General features: G+C 60.2%; 5 protein-coding genes and 1 long non-coding RNA gene across 10 annotated transcripts; 2 read left to right on the plus strand and 4 right to left on the minus strand.

Annotated features, from left to right (window-relative positions):
- Nucleotides 1-643: 643 nt before the first annotated feature.
- SYNGR3 (synaptogyrin 3) lies at nt 644-5,033 on the minus strand. The gene is made up of 4 exons (XM_082644245.1): nt 4,722-5,033; nt 2,582-2,819; nt 2,178-2,320; nt 644-2,093 (listed from the first exon to the last, which is right to left on the minus strand). The coding sequence occupies exons 1-4, from the start codon at nt 4,818-4,820 to the stop codon at nt 1,884-1,886; spliced, it is 690 nt and encodes a 229-aa protein (XP_082500371.1). The 5' UTR covers nt 4,821-5,033; the 3' UTR covers nt 644-1,883.
- On the plus strand, nt 2,776-6,334 carry LOC309816582. The gene is made up of 3 exons (XR_014296039.1): nt 2,776-2,893; nt 3,805-3,992; nt 6,117-6,334. It is a non-coding gene; the product is annotated as an uncharacterized lncRNA (long non-coding RNA).
- On the minus strand, nt 5,081-10,546 carry GFER (growth factor, augmenter of liver regeneration). 4 transcript variants are annotated; one of them, XM_082644248.1, is made up of 4 exons: nt 10,213-10,536; nt 9,663-9,859; nt 8,534-8,734; nt 5,081-5,289 (listed from the first exon to the last, which is right to left on the minus strand). In XM_082644248.1, the coding sequence occupies exons 1-3, from the start codon at nt 10,471-10,473 to the stop codon at nt 8,572-8,574; spliced, it is 621 nt and encodes a 206-aa protein (XP_082500374.1). In that variant the 5' UTR covers nt 10,474-10,536; the 3' UTR covers nt 5,081-5,289; nt 8,534-8,571. The 4 variants fall into 4 exon arrangements, with proteins under 4 accessions (XP_082500374.1, XP_082500373.1, XP_082500375.1 ...); XM_082644247.1 differs by lacking the exon at nt 5,081-5,289 and adding an exon at nt 6,943-7,134; XM_082644249.1 differs by lacking the exon at nt 5,081-5,289 and having other exon boundaries at nt 8,001-8,729; nt 10,213-10,546.
- Nucleotides 10,547-13,377: 2,831 nt separating this feature from the next.
- On the plus strand, nt 13,378-16,155 carry NOXO1 (NADPH oxidase organizer 1). Its single transcript, XM_082645279.1, is given in 9 exon segments — nt 13,378-13,453; nt 13,548-13,628; nt 13,810-13,915; nt 13,918-13,965; nt 13,968-14,166; nt 14,332-14,513; nt 14,613-14,726; nt 15,370-15,487; nt 15,568-16,155. Coding segments are annotated over 9 exon segments (1,182 nt in total). The 5' UTR covers nt 13,378-13,387; the 3' UTR covers nt 15,836-16,155.
- Nucleotides 16,156-16,184: 29 nt separating this feature from the next.
- On the minus strand, nt 16,185-22,471 carry TBL3 (transducin beta like 3). Of its 2 annotated transcripts, XM_082645277.1 has the most exons (22): nt 22,366-22,471; nt 20,805-20,856; nt 20,629-20,724; nt 20,494-20,541; nt 20,248-20,389; nt 20,074-20,158; nt 19,818-19,988; nt 19,658-19,733; nt 19,492-19,585; nt 19,225-19,406; nt 18,991-19,132; nt 18,832-18,890; nt 18,645-18,748; nt 18,022-18,169; nt 17,706-17,936; nt 17,563-17,633; nt 17,323-17,479; nt 17,185-17,243; nt 16,828-16,931; nt 16,658-16,729; nt 16,411-16,569; nt 16,185-16,327 (listed from the first exon to the last, which is right to left on the minus strand). In XM_082645277.1, exons 1-22 carry the CDS (start codon nt 22,404-22,406, stop codon nt 16,218-16,220), a joined length of 2,403 nt encoding a protein of 800 aa, XP_082501403.1. In that variant the 5' UTR covers nt 22,407-22,471; the 3' UTR covers nt 16,185-16,217. The 2 variants fall into 2 exon arrangements, with proteins under 2 accessions (XP_082501403.1, XP_082501404.1); XM_082645278.1 differs by lacking the exon at nt 16,828-16,931.
- A 968-nt stretch (nt 22,472-23,439) lies between these two features.
- Nucleotides 23,440-25,696, minus strand: RNF151 (ring finger protein 151; the record flags this gene model as incomplete). The annotated part of the gene is made up of 3 exons (XM_082644579.1): nt 25,115-25,696; nt 24,692-24,788; nt 23,440-23,928 (listed from the first exon to the last, which is right to left on the minus strand). Exons 1-3 carry the CDS (start codon nt 25,321-25,323, stop codon nt 23,440-23,442), a joined length of 795 nt encoding a protein of 264 aa, XP_082500705.1. The 5' UTR covers nt 25,324-25,696.
- Nucleotides 25,697-25,875: the final 179 nt, after the last annotated feature.

Consider the following 25,875-nt stretch of genomic DNA (forward strand, 5'->3'; position numbering starts at 1 on the left):
TGAACACGGCCAAGCCAGCATTCCAGCTCCAGCTCCTACCTGCTTCATTCAACCAGAATGTGGTTAACCAATAAGAAGTCAGAAATGAAAAAGTAACTGAGATAAGAATCCCAATAGACAAATTCAAAAGTAAACAAGGGGCTTCCCTGGTGGTGCAGTGGTTGCGAGTCTGCCTGCCGGTGCAGGGGACACGGGTTCGTGCCCTGGTCCGGGGGGATCCCACATGCCGCGGAGCGGCTGGGCCCGTGAGCCATGGCCGCTGAGCTTGTGCTCCCGTCCGCAACGGGAGAGGCCACAGCAGTGAGAGGCCCGCGTACCGCAAAAAAAAAAAAAAAAAAAAAAAAAAAAAAAAAAGTAAACAAGACCAAGCTGGGGAAATCTCCAAAGGGGAGTTGGCCAGGGAATGTGGCTCTGGATGCTGCATGGTACACATGGTGGGGTCCCAGGAGCAGAAGACAGTAAGAAGCGGACATTTGGAGAAATCACGACTGCTTTCCCCAGCACTCTCCAGAACATGGGCATCAGCCTGGTCTCCACCTCCCTGTGCCCCTTTCTGGATTCTTGGCCCTGGTGCCCCTCAGGTCCCAACCTCTGGCACTGGAGGGGCAGGAGTAGAAAGGATTCCAAGAGTGTCTGGGCCACAGTAAACTCATTTACAGTCTTTATTGTAAAGAAGCTGCAGTTGGAACATGGGACACTGAAAATACACAATCACGGATTGTTCTTTCAGAAGAGGGAGGGAGAGACCCATATATACAAAAATTGTAAACATGTTCACTTAAATATCCACAAATAATTGGTCTATGCTACAATGTACAGGGTTGTCACTCAACTGCAACTCCAGAGGGAGGCGTCTTGTCTGTAAAAATGTAATGTGGCAACCGCATTTGGTATTGACTTAATGTGAAAAGCCAGCTTTGAGCAATGCATGAGTACTCAGCTATGCAAAGGGACCCCCAACCTTGGGCTGGGCCTTAAAATGGGGTGCAGCGTGGGGAGCTGAGGGACTAGTCCAGGGAGCCGAGGTAAAGGGGTTTGCGGGGAATGGCTGTCTCCAGGGCACGGTAGGAAGGTGAAGCCTCTAGGCCTCTCTCCTCGTGAGGGGTGTGTCCTGCTGGGCACCCAGGTGTCTGGAGCCTCCCTTGGGCAAGGTCTTACTGAAGGGCTGGGAGAGGGCTGAGGCCCAGGCCTACAGCCATGTTGTGCTTTCCTGGCCAGAGCTGCCCGCACCCCAGCAAGGGCCTGGGCCAAGGCAGGTAAGGGCTGGAGCTGGGGCCACAGAAAAGAGGGGCTACTTGTGGGGAACTACGAGGTGAAACCTGAAGACTTGAGCACAATCACAACATCGACAGGGCTGGGCTACTCTAGTGAGCCTGTGAGAGGAAATGGAGGGAGGCTCCAGACAGAGCTCGTGGCACTACAGGGTGAACCACCAGGACAGAGCAAGGACCACCACTACCCACAGGGACAGGGGATGGGGAACAGTGGCCACGGGGTGAGGGTGGTGTCCCTTCCCCCAGTCACCCCCAGTCCAGGGAAGCCCCTGCACCTGACCCCAGAGTGTACAGGTGAGCCCTGCCTGGCTGGCTCATGAGGGGAATGGCCCACTGCCTAGGCTGGTCCACTGGAGGCTGAAGGACACGTGCCCAGGGCTGTGCTGTTCTCTCCTCAGGACCTCTGGCCCTGGGCTGGGGACTAAAGGGACCGAAGGAACTTGCGGGGAACAGCCCAGGCACCCTGGAGGCTACCCTCTCTTGGCCCCAGATGGCCCACAGCATCCACACGTTGCTGCTGGGCCAGGAGGACCTGAGGGAGGTCCCAGGAAGCCTTGGATCCTGCATTGGTGGGGCAGCCTTTGTGCCTTGGTCTGGGCCTGCTGGCCACTAGTAGGCAGGAACCTGGTACCCTTTGGGGCTGGTGTCCAGAGTCTCGGTGAAGGGCGGGCTCTGGTAGGTCTCGGTGCCCTCCACACCGCTGCCCACTGGGTAGCCTGGGTAGGTCTGGCCCGCCCCAGCACCCAGCTGTTCGGTGGCAAAGAGCGACATGTCGGTGCCCAGACGGAACCGCTGCAGGGCCTTCACGGTAAGCGCCGCCTGAGGGGGAGTCCGGGGTCAGCCAGGGCCGGCCGACCCTGCCCCAACCCTTACCTGGCCCCAGTCCCTGCCGGCCGCACTCACCCAGCTGAGGATGGAGAAGAAGCTGAAGGCGATGGCGGCCCGCGCCGCGTCTCCCGCCTGCGTCGTGCCCGGCCCGGGCGCCGTGCGCTGCCACTGGTTGGTGAGGAAACAAAAGCCCACGAACCACAGGAAGGACCAGAGCCCTGCGGGCAGGTGGGCGGGCGGGTCAAGGGATGCTGCACCGAGGCGCCCGGCCCAAACCTGCCGGGAAAGAGAATCCGCAGACCGAGGACCCGACCCCTCCCGCCCAGTCCCGCCCCGCCCCGCCCGGACCTGTCCCCGCCCCAATCGGCTGAGAATCTACGCGCTCCCTCTGGCCCCGCCCCGAAACCCGCCCTCCCGACTCCGCCCGCCAGAGAAGCCCCGCGCGCTCCCCAGGCCCCGCCCCTCACGGCCCCGCCTACCTGAGAAGCCCAGGTCCAGCAACACCGCGCGGCGACGGTCGCGGACGCTGCTGATCTGCTGGAAGCGCACGTCGAGCAGCAGGAACGCGGCGCAGGCGAGGAAGGCCCCAAGGCCGAGCGCGACGCCGAAGCGGCAGGCACCCGCGTTGCCGTTGAAGACGCAGCGCAGCTCCGGGCCGCTGTCGGCGTTCACGTAGCCCTCGTTGACTATGGGCCCGAAGACGGCGATGGAGAACACCTGTGGGCGGCGGGAGCTCTCAGGGCCCTGCGATGGCCCCTTCCTGGTCGAGGCCCGAGGCCTCCTAGCCCACCGTGAGTGCCCATGCCCTCGGGAGTGTCCCTGCGTTCCCCTGCAGCACAGGATCTATCTCTGGGTGGGGGTCTTCGGGGACCTCCTCCCTTAATATCTACCTCAAGTTTAGTAAGTATGGACAAAACATACCATTTAGTGAGCATCAACTGTGCCCAGGCACTGTGCTTAAAATGGCTACATGTGTTTGCTCATGGAATCCCTCCAAACAACCACAAGAGTGCCACTGCTCTTATCCTCTTTGTAGATGGGGAAATCGGGGCTCCAACAAGTGAAGTGCCTTGTGGAGGGTTGCATGGTTGATAAGAGCCAGGGCTGACATTCAAGCTGGGTCTTCTGTACCTTGTGGAGCCCGTAGTGTCCCCCATGGCCCACTCCAGAGTGTGGGAACAGGAGCTTTCACCTGGACCAGTGATCCCCAGGCTTGAGTCAGCAGGGCTAGGGGAAGTAGATGTGGAGTCAGGCGAGAAGGGCGGGAGCATGGGTGGGGGGCGGGCAGCAGAAGGACAGCTGCACAGAGCTGTCAGCCAGGACCTGAGTGGAACCCACCCTCAGCATTTGGGAGCTGTGCAGCCTCGTTTGCTAGCATGCTAAATGTAGCAGGCACAACTCATGGGGTGCTGGGGACAGGAATAATGCCCACCCAGCGTCCTGCACTTTGTGGGCACTCCAGGGATGATGGCCCCACATGACTGTGGCTAATTAACACCATCCATACGTGCTTGGGCTTAAAAGGCGATACCGCTGACCTCTGGGGTTCAGTCAAACCTCAGTGCCCTGTGCCCACGAGGGCTGGAAGGCAAAGGAGTGGACCACAGCCCTTTTAAACCAGAAGCTGCTCTTTGAGCTCTGGGCAGCCCTATATTTCTAAAAAAAAGACCTCTAATTTCAACTTTATTTCTCTCCTTTCCAGCCCCAGCTCCTAGAGACTTAGTCAAGAGTGAAACCAAGGTGGAAGATATGGACACGTACCCACAGATTGGTCCACAAGTCAGGTCAGAGCTGGGACCAGAACGTAGGGTCCCTACTTCCTGGTCTGGCCAGAGTCACTCCACCCAAGGGCCCCTGCCCCACCCTGGGCAGCGCCCTCCGGGAACACAGGTGAGTACGTGCCTGTGCCACCACCAGCCACCACCAGGTGGACAAAACCCAGAACTCAGCATTCCACCTTCCATCTCTCCTGCCTGGAGGGATGGGAAGGAGGAGCAGGCCACTGGGCCTAAGGTTGCCCCAGTAGGCTAGGCTTCCTCTAAATCTGCCCCTCCCACACCACCTCCAGGAAGCCTTCCCAGTGTAGAGCCCCTTCCAGCTGCCCCACTCAGAGGAATCCCAGAGCACACCCCCCAACTCACAGTTGCAACTGGGGGGCCTGGGAATGGCCAGCTCCCTTCGAAGGAGCCGGGGGGATTTGCGTGCAGAAGTAGGGGGGAGGCTCTGCCTGATTCTCTCGGCTCCAGTACCCCTTACTCGTGCTGAGGCTGAGCGCTCAAGCCCCTCCGCGAATCCCGCCCCCACCCCTGCCCGCTTCCAGGGTGTAAGCACATGAAAAACCGAGCGAGGGCTGAGGAAGGGGATTGAGTTAGACCTAAGGAAGAATTGGGAGGTGGGTGCGGCGGGCGGTGACCTCTCAAGGTACCCGGCTGTCGCCGCCGGCCCCTCCCCCGCCCGCAGGTGGGCGCGCCCTGCCCGGTGACGTCACCCCAACCTGCGGCCGGCGGGGGAGGGGCCGGCAAGGATGAGGATGGGGGCGAGGGGCAGGTGATAGGGATGAGGGAGGCGAGGCGAAGTGGGACGGGGTATCGGGGCGGGGCTTGGGCCGGGGCCACTCACCCAGGACGCGATCCGCAGCAAGGTCTGGGGCCGCCGCGCGAAGCTCACAGGGTCCAGGGCAGCCCCTGCGCGTCCCGCGCCGAACGAGGCTCCCTCCATGGCCAGCCCGGGCGGGCCGCGTACCCCCGGCACCCTCTGTCCTTCTGTCCGTCGGGCCGACCCCGCCCGAGGCCGCCCGGGGTTGCTGCCGATGCTGCCGATGCTGCCAGTGCTGCCGCTGCCGTCGCCACCTTCCGGGAGTGCGCGGCGGGGGCGCGCGGGGCGGGACCGAGCCTACACCCCTCCCTCTGGTCCACGCGCGCAGGGCTGGAGCCCTCACCTCCCTCCACCTTGCCCACCTTCCACCCCACCCCACCCACTCTCACCGCAGGACCAGGGTCCGAGATGGAGACCATCCGCCAGGTCCCCATCAGGAGGCGGGGTCAAGGGGCTGAGTCCCCCACGTCCACTCACAAGTAGTCAGGAGTCAGCAGGGCAGGTGGACACTGGGCTCAGCCTTTGCTGTAGCCACGTGGGTGGACAGACCGACATGACCCCACTCCTCTGTACAGGGCCCTTTCCTGAGTGCCTAAGGAGGTAACAAGTCCAAGGGCTCCAGCATCTCCCCCAGCCCTCAGGGAAAGGGAACCCAGCTTCCTGCCTCTGGTCCCCATAGACCAGAGGGAGGTTACTGGGGCCTTTCCCATGACTTCCCACTGCACCCTAGCTTCTCCTTCACATTCTATCCTCCCTAACAGGGAGAGAGGATGGCCTCTGCCCTCAGGGGCACTTGTCCAGGCAGGCAGAGCCCAGAGGCACACATGGGTGGGAGTTGGGGCATCTCTACTCTTCTCCTCTGGCTGGATGTTGTCATTCCAAGGGCGCTCACTGAGCCCTGCACACTCCTGGGTCTCCCCAACTGACTTTCAGGTGACATATTTAGTTTTGGGCCAAGGAGTGGGGAGAAGCGTCAGAGATGGGGAGTTGGAAGAGTGGGTACCTAGCTTCCCAGCACCCCCGCTGGGTCTTTGCCACAGATGGCCCAGCCCCAGGTTAGACAAGGTCCCTTCCTGCATGTTCCTTCCAGGCCAGCCTGGCAGGGGCCCAGATGACTCCTGTTTCTGTCTAGGACATTGAGGAAAGTCTGCATTTGTTGAGCATTTACAGTGCCAGGTGTTTCACTATGACCTGTGGAGGCAGGGACTGTTTTACTGTCATTCTTCAGATGGTAAATAGGCAAGTGGGAATTCCCTGGTGGTCCAGTGGTTAGGACTCATGCTTTCACTGCAGAGGGCCCGGGTTTGATCCGTGGTTGGGTAACTAGGATCCTGCAAGCTACACAGTTGGCCAAATTAAAAAAAAAAAAAAAAGGGCTCCCCCCTGGCGCAATGGTTAAGAATCCGCCTGCCAATGCAGGGGTCGTGGGTTCGAGCCCTGGTCTGGGAAGATCCCACATGCCGCAGAGCAACTAAGCCCACGAGCCACACTGAAGCCTGCGTGCCTAGAGCCCGTGCTCCACAACAAGAGAAGCCACTGCAATGAGAAGCCCACGCACTGCAATGAAGAATAGCCCCTGCTCACCACAACTAAAAGAAAGCCCGCGTGCAGCAACGAGTACCCAATGCAGCCATAAATAAATAAATAAATAAATAAATTTAAACAAACAAAAGGCAGACTGGTTGAGTTCCTTCATCACACTTAGAAAGTGAAGAGCTGGGATTCAAATCCAGATCCCTACTGTGCCAGGGCAGGTGTGGCCAGAAGTGCTACCCACTAGTTGACTCCATGACACTGCATCCAATCCTATCACCTCTCCCCTGTCAGTGACAGTTTCCTCTCTGTCTCATGCACCATTCATTTCCCCCTTTTACTTGATCATTTACATCAGTGCCTAAACCTGCTCCATTCCTGAGCCCACTTCCCCTCCAGCTGTCACTGCTCCCTTTAGTCCCAGGGGCAATGCAGGCACTGCCATCCTGTCCCCATCCTCCTAGGAACACTTCTGATGTCACCCTCTCCTTGTGTTCCTCCTACTTCATGGGCCCTTTCTTGTTATCTCTTTCTGGTTCCCTCCTCTTGTTCCATCTGTGACCTTTGAGCCTTAAGGGTCCCAGGGCATGGTCCTAGGGCTCTTCTCCCTGCTCTATGCTCACTGCCTTGGTCTCCATGCTAACAGCTTGAGCCAGAATTTTCCCTTGAACTAGAGTCCCACTCATCTTAGTCTGGAAAACAGAATCTGTGGCAAAGTTAAAGAGTTTTATTGGGAGGTGAAACTTTGGGGAAGCCAGAGTTAGGGAAAAAGGAAAGTGAGGCAGGGAAGGAGGGAGAGCAAACATTGACGGCGTGCTCCTGAGCTGACCACAGCTTTGCTGGCTCCCAGCGCACAGGTGACTCGGGAAAGGCCAGAGACAAGCCCTGTGCTGGGGACGTCCATCTGTAGGAGGAAAGAGCAGTGACTTCTCTGCTGGTTGCTCCCTGCCTCCTATTTCTTTGTCACCTGGCCCCTTGGGCAGCCCCTGAGGAAGCCAGCACCCCCGTGGGGCCAGTGGGGTAAAGATGCCGAGGAGGCTGTGCCAAAGGTTGGCCCCTGCCCAGGGAGGAGCCGAGACACCATGGGTAGAGGTGAGAGCTGCAGGACCACAGGGGTATGGCGCACTGTTGCTGGGCCATTCCAGCTAGGAGCCAATGCCTGGGAGCAGGCGTGGCTGAGAGGGTATGTGAAGGCCCAAAAGCTGGGTCCAGGTCACCCCCAAACCTGCTCCACTCACAGCCTTCCGCATCTCACTGATAACACTGGGCAACTCCCTCCTTCCAGCGGCCAGAACCCCACAGCCACCTTGGGCTCCACCTCAAGTGTATCCGGTGAGGCCTCCCACTCGTCCTGGGGCAAGCTTCCCTCTCGGCTGCCACAGGGGTGCCTGCCCCCCCTCCTTTCGCCCACGCTTGCCTCATTCCAGCTCAGCAGCCAGCGGGACCTTTCAAAAGTCACATTTTGCCGTTCCTCTGCTCCAAACCCTCCACTATGCTCCATGGGAGCTGGGTGTTAAAACCACATCCTTGCTGGGGCCTTGAGGACTTCCTGTCATGTGACCTCCCCTCACCTCTCTGATCCTCCCTTGGCTCCAGCAACTCAGCCTCTTTGGTGTTCCTGGAACATCCTGGCCCACCCTTGCCTTGGAACTGCTCCCGCTTCCTAAGGAGCCAGAACCCAGATAGGAGGAAGCAGGAGACCACAGAGGGACGAGGGCAGGCCCTGTCCATCGTTGCAAATCCCAGCACAAAACACACTGAGGCCAGGTCTTCAGGCATTTCTCCAGCATTTTATTTTTGGTCTCAAGCTCCACGGAGCCTCCTCTGACAGGCCTGGGACGGCTCTGCGAGGCCATGTGCCAGACGGAAGGCGCACAGCAGAGTTCAGCCCCCAGGCCTCTTTCCTGAAGTGCAAATGGCACACAGCCTCTGGGGCTACCGTCCCTGTTGTACCACTAGCTGTCCCTAGCTACAAGGTGGGGAGACAGTGGCCTGGCCTGGAGGGGCGAGACAGGGGAGCCCAGCCAGGCCTGTCACCTTCCTGTGCGAGGAAGTAGGCAGCAGGGTGTCGAGTGGACGGGAGGCCAAATCCTGAGGAAGGGACAGACTAGGCTGCTCCTGCCTCCTTCACCTGTAGCACCACAGGGCGCGGGTTGAGGAGGAGGCCATCGGGGTGCCTGCAACGGGTACCCCCACTTACACTCCGAACCTGAGAGGGAAAGGGCTCCATGGGTAGCGTCTGGGGACTACCCAACTGAGACAAGGCAGGCTCTGGCTCTGACGCACACTTTAATAAGCCTCACCCTCTCTGGCCAGGCCGCCCACAGGCTCTGGCTGCCCTCTAGTCACAGGAGCCGTCCTTCCAGCCGTCGCGCCAGCGCTCGTCCACCAGCGAGCAGTTGAAGTCCGGCTTGCCTAGCTTGCGGTTCACCTCGTTGTGCAGGCGGCATAGCCACTGGGTGAAGTAGGCCCGAGTGCGAGTGTCTGGCTGGTTCCTGCATATCCTGCGTGGGGGGGAGCACACAGAGGAGGAGGGCAGTCAGTGCTCCCACTGTCCCCGCCCCACCAGCTCCTTGCCTGCTCAATTCAGGGAGGAGAGCTGGGGCACTGCTGTGAGCTACACCCAGAAGTGCCCTCATGCTCTGAATTCCCAGAAGGGGGCAGACCCTGCAGCAGCAAGGCCTGGTGGACTCTTAAGCCTGCTCAAACCCTCACCTCGGGAGCTTTGCAAACCCTGGCAAGAGCCCTGGGCACGACATTGAGGCAGAGGCCTCAACTTTACAACCTGGTAACAATCAGGAATCCTCACCCCAGCGTCCCTGGCCCCAGGCAGTGTGTGGAAGGGGTGGGGTTGGCATAAAGGCAAAACTGAAAACCGGATCTGTTTCTTAGCACCTGTGGCCCTGCTGCATCAGCTCAGCAAGAGACCTTGTTCTAAATGCCCAGGCTTCAAACAGCAAGGGCTGCCCTGCCCCCCACATCCAGCCCAGAAACGCCATGGGTGCCAAACAACAGTTCTTGGGCTCCCCAGTGAGGAAAAGGTGGCTCCTGGAAGCAACAGCAGTGAGTTCCCAAGGTCTTGAAATTGGCAGTCCTGCTCCAGAAGTTAGGCAAAGTGGAGTCCTCCGAAACCTGCCAGAGCCTCCATCAGTGCTTAGCAAGGGATCTCATGAGGGAAGCCCTCCCCGGGAGCCTTGTGGCTGCAGAAAGCAGTACCCAGCAGCAGCCCCAGACAGCCTGGCCTTTGAGGAGAAAGAAGATAGCTCAGATGATCCAATCCCTTCTCTGTTAGGGGTCCCTGCTCTCAGCAACCCTCTGCCACCTCTGCATCTTATTTCTCTAGGCTCCCCTTCATGACATCAACCAGGGGCCCCAGGCCCAGGCTCCAGGTGGGATGCTCTGCTGCCTGCAGACTGTGCAGACACAACTTACCTTTTCCTTATGTCTTCAGCACACTCCTCACACGGGTAAAACTTGGAAAATAAATGTATGAACTGAGCCATATCTTGCTGCTGTTCTGGGGTGGGCAAGTCGGGATAGTAGGCTGCCAGGCTGTGGAGGACAGCCCAGCTGTGGCGGCCCAGTTCCTCGCGATCCGGAGGACAATCTTCCCTAAACTTGCTGTCCCGCTGCGGAAGAAGGCCGACCAAGGGTCAGTTCGGTTTTCCCCAACCAGAAACCTACAAAGCTCCCCTTTTCTCCCCACCAGCCGGAGGCCCGCTGACTGGAGACATAAGTCCTGAGGCCGATCCAGCGCACATGTGGCTAAGAGCCGAAAGGCCAGGGCTACCTTGGGGGCAAGATTCAGGAACAGCCAAACCCGGGGGGCAAAGTCTCTCAGGCTTAGGGCCTGTGGGAACGCTCGGCCTGGGCCTTGGGAAGTCTGCCTGGGGTGCTTGAGAACAAGGTGTGGGGGCCGGGGCTAGGAGTCAGCAGGGCTCGCGGGCCTGTGAGGGGAGGTGGCGCCCCCCTGCATCTGCACCTTCTGCTGTGTCCGCATCCACGACTTGAAGTCCACGCAGGCCCGGCAGGGCCGCCCCCGGAAGGTGTCCACAGAGACCTGAGAATCGGAGGCCGGCGCCTGGGTTGGCGTCCGGGTCGAAGCGGCGGAATCTCTCCGCCCCGCGCCCCGGCCGCGCGCGTCCGTCACCAGGTCGTCCATCACCTCGGAGCGCGCGCCGCCGGGCAGAAAGGAGAAGAGGTTCCCACCGCCGAAACTCCCCCGCTCGCCGGGGGCCGCCATGTTGCCCGCGCAATGCCTGCCGGGCCAGGTCGGCCTCCAGATGGGCTTCCAAGTCGGCCTCCAGGACAGCGCGCGCGCCACCGCCAGGGCGCGGCCACAGAAGCCGGGCGCGCGCGCCGTGGGCGCGGGCGCTGGCCGGAGCCGGAGCCGGAGCCGGAGCCGGGGTCGGGTGTGGGGGCGGGGCCCGGGGCTGTGTCCCGCATGGAGGCGGGGCTGGGGGGCCTTGGTCTGTGCCCGGGAAGCGGCAGAGCCAGAGGCAGGGGTCCGGGCTAAGGACGCGCCGGAGGCCCGGGCCGGGGTGCACGCGGAACCGGAGGCCCGAGTCCTGGCCGCGCCCCTGGGCCTCGTTCCACGGCCCGTGCCCGACCTGCGTCGTCCGTGGCTACGCTCCCGCCTCCTCCAGTGGAAGAGCAGCGTGTTGTGGAAGACGCGCCCTGGCCGTCCCGCGGCGCCGGGCTGCGGCCTCGGCCACGTCCGTATTGCGGCCCGCGATGCCCCCATTGCTCCGCTCTGACCGTCCCGCGTGCCCGCGGCTTGGCTCTGTGCCCTCAGTTGGGGGAGCGCCCAGCTGGGCCATGAGCGCACAGAGGGCGTGCTGTTGGTGCCGGGGATCCAGGGGATCCACCGTGGCGACCGGCGCCATGGCAACGGGCGCCTGGCAACGCGGGGCGGGGCCGTGCCTGCAAAGGAGGAGGTGCGTCTCTGGGCTCCCGCGAGTACCGAGCAGCCCCTCTCCCCCACCCCCCGCCCCGAATCCTACAGCCTACTTGAAGAGGTTAAACCCACGTCGGGAGTGGCCTCAGGGATACCTCTGCTTCCATATGTACATTAATTAATTCTGCAAATATTTGTATAGTGCCTAATCTGTTCTAAGCACTGTTCTAGGCACTGGTCTGTGCAAGGAGCAAGATTCGTCTGTCCCTGACCTCCTCAGCTCATAGTCCAGTGGTCAAGACGGAAAAAACAAAACCAACCAAACAAAAAAGAGTCACACTAATAAATGTTCAGGTACAAACTGTGATGGGGGCCATGAAGAGGGCGTGGTAAATCTGGGAGGCCTCCTTGAAGAGGTGACCCTTAGGCAGTGGCCTGAAGGATGAGGAATCAACTAAGGAGGGCAGTCGAGGCCAAGGCAGGAGGGAGGAGGATCTTGGCTCCTTGCATGGGCAGAAAGGCCAGTGGGACAGGACCCGGGAAGGGTGGTGGGAGGAGGGAGGAGAGATCCAGAGGTGGCCAGGGACCTACCAAGGACATCACCAACTGCCATGGCAGCTGGGAATTTATTCTGAGGACCCTGGGAAGGTGCTGGGAAGTTTTGGGCAGGAAACCCTGGCCTGATCCCATTTCTGTTTTGCAAAGATTCCTCTGAAGAGTGGATTTCATGGGAGCAAGTGAGGAGCACACGCTTTGGGGGAGGATGGGGCTCTTGGTAGTTGTCCAGGTGAGAGATGAGGGTAGGGGGTGTCGAGAAAGAAAGAGTGGAAAGGATCTAGGTTGCTGGGGGTGTAGAGCAGGGGCTCTCAGTTGGCATAGGGAGAGGCCTCAGCATCTTTCTAGGTCCCTGGCTGTGAGTAAGCTGGCCCTTCTCCCACTTCTCTCCTCTGTCTTCCAAGGGAGCAGGATCTGTCCCACCCTGTACCCTACCAGGCCAGTGGCCCCCACTGAGATTGGCAAGGTGACAGCTGGGCTGAAGGCACTTTGCAAAAATTAGGCCCCTAGGTCCACAGGTGTTCATTGCCTGGGCCAAGACTAGGGAAGGTTTGAAGGTTTAAGAGAGAACCACTGGTTGGACAGATACACAAAGGCCTTTTGTCAAGGCCAGAGTAGTTTCCTGGAGGGATGCCATAGTGGCTGACCCCTCCCTCGAGGGCTTGGGGTAGAGGGAGTCTCAACACAGAGCTGGTGGCTCCAACAGGGGGAAGAACCACTGTGTGCCAGGGTTGGATGGGGCTCCAAAAACCTCCCCTATAAGGAAGCAGTCCAGAGATGTGGGGCACCTGGGCACACCATCTGTCTGGGGATTCTAGGGCCTTCCCTTCACCACCCCAGTTAGTGGGGGGATGGTCACTCCTGATCTCAGAGGCTGTGGTTGCAGCAAACTATGATAAATCATGAATTCAGAGATGGCTCTCAAAGCAGTCCTAGTCACCACCTCCCCCATCCCCCAAGCGCTGGTGACTAGAGATGGACCCTCTTCATCCTGCCCCAAGTCTCTCCACCACAGGGGAACCTATGGGGTAAAACTGTGACATCCGCCTCTCCCCAACACATAAAGAAAAAAACCCTGACAATTAATATCCATTTAACACAAATTTCCTACTCTGTGATTTGGGGACATTACGGAGACCTTTCCTCCAGTGTGAGGATTAAGCCAAACAAAGCACTTAAAGCCTTTAACACTGGGTCACTGGTTCCTGATGACGACTGCAGTTAGCTCCCCAGGGAGTTCAAAGACAGAGCCAAAGGGCACACCCGGCAGGTGGCTCTGACCGATCTCTGTACTACACAGGGTGTGGGAGAGCTGGGAGGTGTGGCCAGGCTTGGCGGCACTTTGATGGCTCTTCTTTCTCCTCCTCCTCCACCCGTGGCCAGACTACAGCAGGAGGGCCTCAGGCCGCAGTCCCAGCCCCAGCCCCTCCACTCTTTCTTTGCTTCTCCTCCCACCCACGGAGCCCTGTGCTCCTGCCCCTCTACAGGCTAGGGGTGCGGTGAGGAAGCTGTGAAGGACCCAGTCACGGGCAGGGAAGTGCAGCAAGGACCTGGCAGTTCTGGGGCATCGCCAGGAAATTCAAAACAGTCTTCCGGGTACCCGAGGCCTCCCCTCTTCCCCATGTAGGCAGGGAGGCAGTGGGACGCTTGACCACACCCGACAGACTCCAGAAACCTGTGATGGAGATCTGGGGAGGCCACAGCCATGGCAGGCCCCCGGCACCTGGTGTCTGTGAGCGGGGCAGCTCTGGTACAGACAGACAGGCTCCAGGTCGGGACTGACGGGACCCCTGCCAGCCCCAAGAGAGAGGGAGTGAGTTCCTGGCCTAGCGCCTCCAAGAAGCCCCCAACCTTTCATCTAACAGACGTTCGCCTTTTCCGTGTGCTGGTCGGATGACAGCGACACCTTTGCACGAAGAAGCTGGGAGGAGTTCAGGAGACTACATGTGAGTGAGTTTGGAGCCACCCTGACTTCCCCCAACTGCATGACCCACCCGTGACCACCCCCCATTGCCTGCCCTTGTGCCCACTCGGGCTTCCAGCCCCTAAGATCCTGGAAAGGGACCCCCGCCCTCCCAGGGGAACCAGTGGGCCCTCGGAGACTGACACACCCCTTCTCACCCTCAGAAAACCCTCAAGGAGACCTTTCCAGTAGAGGCGGGTCTGCTGCGGAGATCTGACCGCATTCTCCCCAAGCTTCCGGGTCAGGCCAGCAAGGATCCCAGGAGGGGCGGGGGAGGCAGCAGTCTGATGTGGGGAGCCCTGGGGGGGGTGTGTCTCATGGTCAGTCCCTATCCTGCCCACAGATGCATCGTTGTTGGTGCACTGGGGCCGCACAGGCCGAGGCCTGGCGCGCCTGCAGCTGCTGGAGACCTACTCAAGGGCGCTGCTGGCGGCAGGGGAGCATGTGGCCCACAGCCCGGTGCTCACTGGCTTCTTTGCACCACAACCCATGGACTTGGAGCCTGTGCTGCCAGCTGGCAGGTGCCTGACCCACCCCCAACTCTCTGTCAGCAGAAACATCTGGAAGATGGGGGAGGCAGGGTGGAGGAAGGGCCAATGAGGAGGGGAGGCTCGGAGGCTGGATGGACGTGTGGGGGATGCCAGGCAGCTCCCACACTTCCCACCTCTCACCTGCACCCTCACCAGCCTGGTGATCCTGCCTGCCCCGCAAGAACCCCTGCCAGGCCCCACGGGCAGCCCTGCCACCCGTAGCCTGGAGGCTCAGAGCTTGCGCTGCCTGCAGCCTTTCAGCACCCAGGACACGTGGGGCCAGCCCTTCCATGCTCAGGCCCAGGAGGCCCTAGATGTGCTGCTGCGACACCCCTCAGGTGGGCCTGAGCAGGAGTCTAGGGACACACCCTTCTGCCCCCTGGGATGCCAGTGGGCCTCAGGAACCAAAACACCCCCTGCCCTTATCTTGGGCACAGGCTGGTGGCTGGTGGCGAATGAGGACCAGCAGACGGCATGGTTTCCTGCTCCCTACTTGGAAGAGGTGGCCCTGGGCCAGGGACGAGATGGGGAACGGTCCCTAGGGAGCAGTGGTGAGACTAACCCTCCTCCCCACACCCACCACCACGGGGCAGTGTTCGGCAAAGCTGAGTCACAAGAAGCACGCAAGCCAGGGGAGTGAGGCCATGGGACAACCAGGGGGTGCCAGTGGCCCTGAAGTGTGTGCTTGGTCCCCACAGTGAGCCGGAGCCCCACTGGGCTTTTATTTTCTTAATTTATTTTATTTATTTATTAGTTTTGGCTCCATTGGGTCTTCGTTGCTGTGCACAGGCTTTCTCTAGTTGCAGCGAGCAGGGGCTACTATTCCTTGCGGTGCAGAGGCTTCTCATTGCAGTGGCTTCTCTTGTTGTGGAGCACTGGCTCTAGGTGCACGGGCTTCAGTAGTTGTGGCTCATGGGCTCTAGAGCGCAGGCTCAGAAGCTGTGGCACATGGGCTTAGTTCCGCGGCATGTGGGATCTTCCTGGACCGGGGCTCAAACCCGTGTCCCCTGCATTGGCAGGCGGATTCTTAACCACTGCACCACCAGGGAAGCCCCCCACTGGGTTTTAAAGCGGTCCCTGGTGTCACCAGAGATCCAGAGGGGAGCCCAGAGGTGGTGATTCAGCAGGAGATGATGCGGGGACCAAGAGGTGGGGCCCTGGCCTCTGTTGTGATCACCAAGGATCCATTCCCAGGGTCCCAGTTCTGTGCTTCCCATGCTTACGAGAGCAGCCAAGCCGATGAGCTGTCTGTGACCGCAGGGGCACGTGTGCGTGTGCTGGAAACATCAGACCGTGGTTGGTGGCTGTGCAGGTGCGTGGGGTGGGGCTCTGGTGGGCACAGTCTAACAGGGGCAGGGCTCAGTGCTAACCAAACCTCGCCCTCCCCCGCAGGTTCCGAGGCCGCACTGGTCTTCTCCCAGCTGCAATGCTGCAGCCTGATGGGCTGGGCACACTCCTAAATGGACCATGGCTCCACCTCAGGGTAGATGGTGGGGAGGACAGGGAGGGTGAGGCCCAAAGCTTCCCCAAGTCCCCCCAGGCCACGACCCTGCCGCCTACCGTGCCTGCCCGACCATCTCGGAGTGCCATTCAGAGCCGCTGTTGCACCATCACCCGTAAGGCACTGGGGCAGGACCCAGGGTATCACGGACCCCCTTGAGAGTGTGTGGCACGTTGTGGAGGGCTGCGCGCACAGCGCAGCTGGAGCGGCAGGCCAGAGGCTCCAGACCCCAAGGATGATGGCTGGCAGCCACATCAGCCTCAGGGCTGTGGGATGCGCAGTTGAGGGTGGGACTCCCTGGCTGGTGGGGCAGGAGACTACACTCTCCCTTGTCTTCTGAGTAAAGTTCTCCTGACTGACCCCCACCCAGTGTCTGTGCTGAGGGGCAGGGACTGGGGGATCTTGGGCCAAAGTGTGGGGGTGGGGCTGGCTGGTGGGCCCAGCCTTGGGCTGGCCCAGGCAGTGGTCCAGGACCTGGGGTTAGACAAAGCCCAGACAGACACAGGGAGCCGAGATAGCAAAGTACATGTTTTGGTGTGTTTCAGAGGGCTGCGGGGGCCGTGGGGAGGGTGGGCAGCTTCATGTTGTGCCATAGGAAGTCCAGGAAGGTGGCTGCCTGCAGCATCCGGCTGAGCCGTTGAAAGTGCCGCTCTGGGGGAGGACAGCAGGCGATCAGGGCAGGTGGACTCTGGCTGGACGGCCCCCTGCGCCCACCTGGGGCTGGGTCTACATACCAGTGTAGGGCAGCAGGGCCTCAAGTGAGGCCCGCACACCGTCGTAGGCCAGCAGCTCTTCCGGGGCCTCGTGCCGCAGGAGCACACCCAGCACGGCCTGGGCTTCGTGGCAGTGCCGTGAGTTGGTGTTCCATGTGACACAGAAGTGCAGCAAGGCCTCTGTGGGTGACGGGGACCGTCAGACCTGCCTGCTGGGCCACCCCAGCCTTACTAGGCACCATCCAGCCCCGACCTGCCTGCCCCAGACCTTTCTGGTCTCGCCGCAGTTGGAGCACCGTGGCTTCTAGCTTCTTGCAGGACTCGGGGTCCCTTTGGATAGCTACGGGAGGAGGAGAGAGGAGACTGAGCCCTGGGGAACGGGCACCACGGACCCGAGAGACTACCCCTAACGCCTGTCTGGCCCGAGGCAGCACTGACCCTGGATGACAGTCAGCACAGTGTGGGGCCGGTCTAGAGAGATGGCCAGGCCCAGCGCCCGCAGGTACCGCTTCTCGTGGAGCAGATTGTCCAGTTCTTGCTGCCTGGTGGGGGAAGGAGGGGACAGGACCACTTGGGGACCTGGCTAGGGCTAAAGGCAGAGCCATCAGGGGCTGGCTGAGGAGTCTGCAGCCTGGGCCTGAGCACCCGCTGGGGGTGAGCTGTGTTGCTGCTCCGAGCCTCGGTTTCCCCAAGCTATAGAGAGAAGGGACGCCAATATGCCCTACTCCAAGGGGTGGGGGTGGTGCTAATGCGTGGGACTTGCCGTGCGGGGTTGGGTGGAGACCCCCAACTCACTTGACCACCTGCTCCTCTCTCTTGGCCTGCTCCTCTGCCTGCTCCGCCTCGGTCACATCCTGGGGTCAGACTGGAGTCAGACTGGCACACCCATGCTGTCCTGCCCACTGTCCCGCCACCCCACCCCAGGCCACACACCTTCCAGAGGATGACGCAAGAGTCGCTGGCGCCAGTGAGGGCATGGTCATCCAGCCGGCTGCAGTGCAGCCCCCAGACCTTGTCCTCGTGGGCGTCCAGCGTCCTCACACACTCATTGTTCTTGATGGTCCAGAGCTTCACGAGGCCATCAGAGCCGCTGCGTTCAGGATTGGGAGGGGGCTCAGGCCTGGGGCCTGCCCCTAGCTCACCCCTAACCCTGCCCAGCCCTCACCCACTCACCTGGACAGCAGCTGTGTGCCGCGGCTCACAAATGCCACCTTCAGCACAGAAGCATCATGTCCCTCGAACGTCTGCAGGGTGGGAGAGGGGAGGTGTGAAGTGTCACCAGGTAGGGGGCCAGGCCTGGGCTGAGGGCGGCTTACCTTGAGGCAGCTGAAGTCCTGTAGTGCCCAGAGCTTGACGGTGCCATCGGCCGAGGCCGTAGCCAACACCTGGTCCATGGGCGAGAACTGGACACACCAGAGGCCACGCCGGTGGCCCGAGAAGACGCCCAGCAACTGGCACTGTGGCAGGGCCCAGAGTTTGGCCGTGCGGTCCTGTGACCCCGTGGCCAGCAGCTTGTCGTTGGGGGCAATGGCCACACTGTTGATGTCCTGGTGGTGGGAGCAGGCAGCAGCTCAGATCCCCATCCCAGCAAGGACCCTGCTACGACCCCACCTGTGTGCTGCGTGCGGTCACCTTGTCGTGGCAGTGCTGCGTGGTCTGGGCCTGTAGGAGGACAGGGCCACCATCGGGGCCTGTGCTCTTAGATGGCAGGACTTCAGGGAGGGGCCACAGCTTCACAGTGCAGTCCTGGCTGCCCGTCACCAGGAAGGTCTCCTTCAGCCTGAGGCCCGATTTGGGGGAGGGGGAGACACCCGCTGAGCCCTGGCGAGCCCTGTCTGCAGCGCACCACAGCTCAGGCCTGTCAGACCTTGGTCCAAACCAGAAAGACTGTCCCGGTATGTGAACTAATGTGCTACTGCCTGAACACCTCTGGGACCACCTGCTTCCACTCGAGTCTGCACTACTTGCCCTCAGTGCTGTCAAACCCGGGGACTTCGTCCCAACAATGGGAGCCCCAGGCCTAAAGAGCACCCTCTCCCCCTGGACGCTGCTTAGTGTCATTGTCCCTGGTCTAACACCCCTTCCCTTTTATCCACACAACCTTAAGATCACTTCTTAGGAACCTCCTACAGTGGCATCTAAGGATGCCCCAGCCCCCGTCCTCCAGTCCACATTCCTAGGCTGGAGACTCAGAGAGCAAGGCAAACCCCGCCTCTGCCTCCATGACACGCCGGACCCCAGCCCTGAACCACTACCTTGAGCAACAAATAGTGCCCACGCTGTGTGTGTGTCCAGAGCCCTGAGCCACACAGGCTACCTCGCCTGCCTTGTTCATCCTCCAGACGCAGATGCTCTGATCCTGGGGATGGGATGGGTGAGGAGAGGCTGGGCTGGGCTTCCTGACCCGGGACCCTGTCCCCCCCACCTCTCGTGGTGCTTCACCTTGGCACAGCTAACGAAGAGCCACCCCTTCCGGAACACATCTAGGGCCAGGACAATGTCTAGAAAAAGGTAGAGGAGAAATAGCTAGAGAACAGCTGTGGCAAGGCGGGGCAATCCAGTCCTGGGTGAAGTCTGGGGGCACTGGCCTGGCGCCCTCACCTGTGTGGCCGTGGAGAATCTGGCAGGCGGACGTCTGCAGCTCAAACACTTTCAGGCAGGGGCTGTTAGAGGCCACCACAACGTGGGAGTCCTCGGGGCCGAGGAACCGGACGTCTAACACCTCCTCACTGTAGCCAGCAAACTGTGGGGGCAGGAGGGACACAGGCCGGGGCCTGTGTGAGTGGAGGGCTGGCATCCTGGGCTGCAGGCCGAGCAGGGGCAGCGCTTGCTCACCTGTTTCTGCAGCTGCAGGGAGCGGGCCTCATAGAGAAGCAGGTTGTGGTCGGCAGTGACACTGAGGAGCAGGCCAGCGGCTCGGGCCAGGGTGCAGTGGGTCAGCTCCCGCCCGGGGCCTGGCAGCTGCCGTTGTGCATGGACACACTGCCCAGAGGCTGCCTCCCACACGCGCAGCGTGCCTGTGTGGGGACAAGGGTCGCTGGGTCTCACGGGTCCACAGGCCTCCCTTACCCCTGCTGCCCGCCCTGGCCTGGCCCCACCCACCTTGGTCGCCGGCTGTCAGGAAGTGCAGGCCCGCAGACTTCACACCCAGCTCCGGCGCCGGCTCCTCTGGCAACAGAACTGCAGCCTCCACACTCTGAGGACGAGCAGGTCAGAGGTGGCAGCCCCGCATCCCACCCCGCCCCACTCAATGGCCCTGGCGCCCCACCTCAAACACCGGCACAGTCCTCGTGGCCTGGAGGCTCTGCAGGTCCCAAACAATGCAGATCTTGTCACGGCCTGAGCTAGGGGGAAACAGCCACCTCAGTTCCCGAGTCTCAGCTGTGGCCCTCCCTTTCCTGCCAAGGCCTGGGTAGCTGGCCACTGACCTGAGCATGGTGTGACCATCGGCACTGAAAGTCAGAGAGGTGACAGCGCTGTAGTGGGCAGTCAGTGTGGCCAGGCACGACCGGTCCCGCAGCGACCACACGCGGATGCTGGTGTCTGCGGCTGAGGAGAAGAGGAGCAGGCGTGCGGGGTCCGGGTGGAAAGTCACCAAACTGCAGGCAGGTGGGGTGGGGCTGGTGAGCTGTGCCACCCCGACTGTGCCACCCCACCCACCCACCCTCCGCCACCCCTACTCACTGTACGACACCCGGTGAGCCCCGAAAGTGGTGTGTCCCATAGTGCTGCACGACATCCCAGACACGCACGGCCCCATCACAGCCGCCTGTGGGAATGTATTTGAGGTGCGGGGGCTGTATGCCCAAAGCCCCCTGCCTGGCTCTAGCCGCTCCCTCTACCCAGCCAGGGTCCTACCTGTGGCTAACAGCGTGGAGGTGGGGTCGAAGGCCATGGTGGCCACAGGGGCTGTGTGTATTGCCTTCCACAGGCGGGTGATGCTGCCCTCTTGCCAGGCCCACTGAGCCAGCAGCAGTGCCCGGCTGGCTGTCACCAGCACCTGGGGGAGCATGCAGTTCAGCTGGGGGCAGAGGCATGGACGCCGTCCTCATCAACTCTGGTTGGGAGGTACCGGAGCCCACCTCTTGTCCCGATCCCATATACCTTGTCATCGGGGCTGAGATCAAAGGCAGTGATGTCCTCCTGGTCCTCCTGGGGCGAGAGTGAATGCACAGGGTGCCATGAGAATAGGCTGCCCCCCCACACCAGCCCCTTACCCTGACCCTCCCCCACCCTCACCTGCTCCAGGCTCTGCAGCATAGTCCCCGAGGCCACATCCAGGATGTTGACTCTGGTGCCACAGACACAGAAGAGGTGTTGCCCAGTCTGATCCAGCTAGTGACAAAGGGGTCTCAGTCAAGGTAACACTTTTCAGCCCCTGCCTGCCCCACCACTCTGCTCCCCTAGGCCAGTACCTGCACCTTCCCGCCCTTGTAGAAAGGCTCGATCTTGCGCTCGACAGCATAGCTGGAGGAGAGACGGGGAGAGAGTGAACCACCCACCCCTTGGTCCTCAATGCCCAGCCCTGAGCTAGGTGCTCTCCTAGAGATCAAGCCAATAGGGCCCTGCCCTTGAGGAGCTCCTGGGTAGCAGCAGAGATGCAGGGGGCACGAGGGAGGAAGAGTGACGAGCTCTTCTACTGTTCCTTTCTTTAACCCTCTCAGCTATACTGTGAGGTAGGTGTTGGTACCCCCATGTTACAGAAGATTTGGGACCCTGGGCTGGTCCGTGATCCACACGGGTCCAAGAGCAGTCCAAGTCTTCCCAGAGACTCCCCGGTATGGAGGAAGCCAAGCCTTGGGGGCCCCCTGATGGCCATAAGAGGCCAGGCTTGGGTACCAGCCCAGAGCAACATCCTCTTCAACATCCTCAACATTTTCATCCCTGAGGTCCAGCCTGCCCCTTCCCCAAGCCCGGCTCCTTCCTCCATCTCACTCTCTGAGCAGATTCTCATTTCAGCAAAGATGTCAAGCTGTCCTCTCCCCTCCCTCTCGGCTACTTCCATGCTGGTCCAAGCCACTGCACTCTCCTCTCCGGGGAACTACTCCAGCCTCTTCACTTGGTTCCTATCACTCTCTCAAACCCTGCTCCCAGAAGGGCCTTCTAGAACATAACTCTGTTCATGTCATCCCCCTGCCTTAAAGCCCTCCGCTCTCCTTACACGTTTACAAGACCCTGCCTCGAGGGGTGTCTCCTGCCTCTTTGTGTTCACACGGGCTGCTCCCTGTATGTGGCCCGGGTCTCTTTTCCCGAATTTCAAAGGTGCCTGGCTGACTCCGCTGGAGGAAGCCTGACAGCCAAGATGAAACAGAGCCCCCCTGAACCCACTCGACCATCCAACAGATGGTCTTGGCATCAGGGTTTCCCCTTGCTAATGCGTGTCACAGGCCCTGATAGAAACGATTTGCTTAATATGTTTATCCCACCAGACTGCTGCACAGGGCGAGGCTGAGTCTGTCTGGTACCGGGCACTGAGCACTTAGATGTTCAGCATAAGTTTGGGGGTTGAAAAAGAACGGGATTGAAGGCTTCCTGGCCACGGAGGACCAGCCCATTTCCTGACCTCTCTTCCTGCTCCCCGGAGAAGAGGAACAGCAGATGAAACCCCCCAGGCCGCCTGCCCCAGAGGTGGTTCTTCTCCCGCTACCTGAGCGCTGGGGAGTCCCGCTCCCGTCCAGGACCAGCCTCGACCTGTGCTCAGTTCGCCCCTTCCTCCCTCTCAGGGATTTCTTGTCCCCCTCCCCCTCCCCAAACCGGCTCCAAGTTTAAGTAGCGGAAGCCAGCTGCACCCGGCGGGACTCCAGTGCCCGCCCTCCGAGAGCAGTCAGTGCCGGCTCTCCCGCGAGGACGCCGCGGGCCTGTCCGTATCCAGCCCTCACCCCTTCCCCAAACCGAATGGGTGCAGGACCCACGCCAGGCGCCTTCGCTACTCCGGCTGTGAAGCCGGCTCCCTCCCCCGGCGGTGCCCCGGCTCACTTGGACTTGAAGCGGCCCACCCCGGCTGCCGCCTCCGCCATGTCGCCGACGCCGACGCCGCCGCGTGAGGAAGACCTGGGCGCGACACCACACTGTCGGCGCCGGGAGATGGCGTCACCGCCGGCAACTACTGTAACGTCACCAGCGCTACGGCCTCGGCGACATCTTTGCTGTGGGCAGCGGAGCGGCGTCAGGAAGCAGAAGATGGCAGAGGCGTTTCCGGCCTCGAGGGCGGGCTGTAGAACAACGTGGAGGCGGCTGGGGTCGACTGGTAGCGTGCTGGGGTCTCTAGCTGTCTGTCATTTTACTGGACATTTAAAAAGGTATCCTGTACATCCCTGTTGGCGCAGTGGTTAAGAATTCGCCTGCCGCTGCAGCGGATATGAGTTCGAACCCTGGTGCGGGAAAATCCCACATACTGCAGACCAACTAAAGTTAAACCCCTGCGATACAACTACTGAGCCTGCACTCTAGAGCCCGCAAGCCACAACTACTGAAACCTGTGCGCATAGAGCCCGTGCTCTCCAACAAGAGAAGCCACTGCAATGAGAAGCCCGCTCACCGCAAGAAGAGTAGACCCGGCTCGCCGCAGCAAAAGGCCGTGCGCGTTTTTATTTATAAATAAATTATTGCAAAAAAGGTATTCGTAGGAAATGTTTACTAAAGTAATCCCAAGACTCCTACCCCCTTGGCATTCTGGGGTTTGGGGCAAGAGTGTTCAGGTGTGGTGAGTTAGCAGATATAGCCTGTGAACCGGGCTCTGCCTTAGGGCTTCTGGTATAGTATGAGAAATGACTCAGGTACATTAATAAATCGGGTGATTTCAGAGAAGCTCAAATATTGATTGAGCACATTCCACGTGCAAAGCACTGTTCTAGGCACTTGGGAGACACCAGGGAAGCCGGGGTGAGCCAGTGTGAAGAACTGGTGGGAAAGAACTTGGAAAGGTCCAGGGAAACAGGCCAAGATGTCCCTTTCAGATGAGGTGAGTAATGCGTGGAGGGGGAGGCGTGAGGCCAGCAAGCACAGCGGTGATGAGGTGGTCAGGCCTGGGCTCTGCGTTTATTTACTCCCCTATTTACAAGGTAGCTTGGCCCTGGGCCCCCCCATCTCAGCTCCAGTGCTGCCTTCTGGGGGGGCCTCAGCCTCCTCTTGCGGGGCGCCCAAGAGCAGGGCGTCATCTTCCTCCAGGAACTCTCGGAGCTGGCGCAGCTGCCGGCGGATGAGGTTGGCAGACCGGTACACCTTGCGCATGCGCCTTAGCAGGCGCAGCACCAGGGTCCGGCTGCGCTCCTGGCGCTGGCACCAGGCCTCGCGAAGCTCACGGTAGCAGTTGCGGCTTGCACGTTCGGCCGGGCCCAGGGTGGCCCCGCAGCCCAGGGGGCAGCGCTGATGGGCACCATGCTGGCAATTCTGCCGGTGCTCGGCCAGGTTCCCACGAGGCACCCGTGACGTGCACCCCTCGTTGGGACAGGCCATCAGCTCGAAAGGGCATGAGTCCTGGTGCCCCTTCCGATGGGCCAGGGGGCACGTCACCAGGCAGCCAGCTTTGGCGTTTTTGCACTGGTGGTGGAGGAGAGCATCATGTGAGCCAAACCAGGTGAGGCACTGCCAGCCATGAGCTGGCCGCCCCCCATAGAATCCCCCATCCATGGCATTCCACTGAGCAGGAACCACTGAACTGGGAGCCTCCCAAGCTCTTATGTACCACTGGCTTGGTGGAGAGAGGGAAACAGTGGAGCAAATGCTTGGAGGTGGGAAAAATCTAGATCTCTGAGAGGAGGGGGACAGGACTTGAGGTTTAGAGAACAGGGAGTTACATGGTTGGGTTGGTCTGGTGGATTGTTTGTATGCCAGGTTTTTTATTTTTGGTTCCACTGTGTGGCTTGTGGGATCTTAGTTCCCCGACCAGGGATTGAACCTGAGCCATGGCAGTGAAAGCACTGAATCCTAACCACTAGACCATGAGGGAACTGCCCAGTCAGGTTTTTTAAAATAAAATCTCAATTTCCCCATCTATAAAACTACGGGGCTGGAGAGTAATGGGCAGCAAAACAGACAGTCCATCCTTTATAATCCCCATTTTACAGCTGGGGCTTCTGGGGCTCAGAAAGTTTCGGTAACATGCCCAAAGTCACACAGCAAGTAAGTGGTAGAGAAGTGACTCAAATTCAGCCAAGTCTGATGACCTCAAGGAGGGCAGTCTGTTGGTGTAGAAACCCTGAGTTCTGAGGATGGGATTCTTTTCAACCCCTCTCCTGGCTCTGTTCCCCACCCCTACAGGGGTGAGGAGGGTAGGGTGGTGGGAGTGGGTGTTTTGAGCTACCTTGACTTCCAGGCGGCCAATGATCTTCTGGAGTTTATTCACATGGACCATCTTTTTCTGTTTCACCTCTTTCCTGCAGCACGGACAGGTCTTTTGTCTAGGAGACATGAGTGGGGGTGATTGTTGGGAGTGGGAGGAGAGCAAGTGGTAGCAACATGCCTCCCCTGGTGGTCCCTCCTTCTCTTTAGCTGGAAGAGACATAAGAGGGCATTATAGGGAGCTCTCAGCTCTGAGGCTGGGGCGAAGGGCTGCAGATACCACAGGGTGACCAGACTCACATACATTAGTGTCCAGGAGATTTGGCAGCTGAACTTTATGGCCATAATGACCCAGTGCTTGGCTGACCTTCCGCTCTGTTCTGGGCCCCAGGAATGGCTCCCAGCCCCACCCCTGCCCTCCAGCCTTTTGGGTGCCCAGTAGCACCTGGCTAGCCACGGGAGGATGCACTTCTTGCAGAAGATGTGGCTGCATGGCAACTTCATCGGCCTCTTGAGAACTCCGTGGCAGACAGAGCACAGGAAGTTGCAGTCGGGAGGGCTGGTGAAGAGGTTGAGATCATACCCACCACTCCGCAAAGGCCAGGCCAGCATCAGGGCCTGGCTGGGACCAGGATCTGGCTCCCCACTCCACATGCCCAGAGAAGGACCCCAGGAAGCTTTGGGTGGGAGGTGGGCCACATGAGAGCCCCAAGTGGAGGGCTGGGTCAGCACCCACTTTGAGGCGACAGCGGTGAGGGTCAAGACCCCCCATGACTACCAACCTCCAGCTGTAGAAGCTGGCCTTGGCCTGGAGTTAACACTTGCCCAGAGGAACTTCCTTGATGGCGCAGTGGATAAGAATCTGTGCTCCCAATGCAGGGGGCCCGGGTTCGATCCCTGGTCAGGGAACTAGATCCCACATGCATGCTGCAACTAAGAGTTCTCAAGCCTCAACTAAGGAGCCCGTGAGCCACAACTAAGACCCAGCGCAACCAAATAAATACTATTAAAAAAAAAAAAGACTTGGCCAGAGCCCTCTGAAAGGTTTCCGTGTCCTATTTGGGAGCTTGTACTCCACTGTGCACATCATCTTAGTGAGGAATGGGGTCCAGCTCTGGACAGGTCTAAAAGCTCACCATGATCTCTGTCTGGATGGCAGCTCCACTGACCGCTGGGGCTCAGGAGCCTCCATTTCATAGCAGGAAC

The sequence above is a fragment of the Mesoplodon mirus genome, assembly GCF_964341445.2.
Source record: "Mesoplodon mirus genome assembly, chromosome: 15".
NCBI classification, from domain to species: domain Eukaryota; kingdom Metazoa; phylum Chordata; class Mammalia; order Artiodactyla; family Ziphiidae; genus Mesoplodon; species Mesoplodon mirus.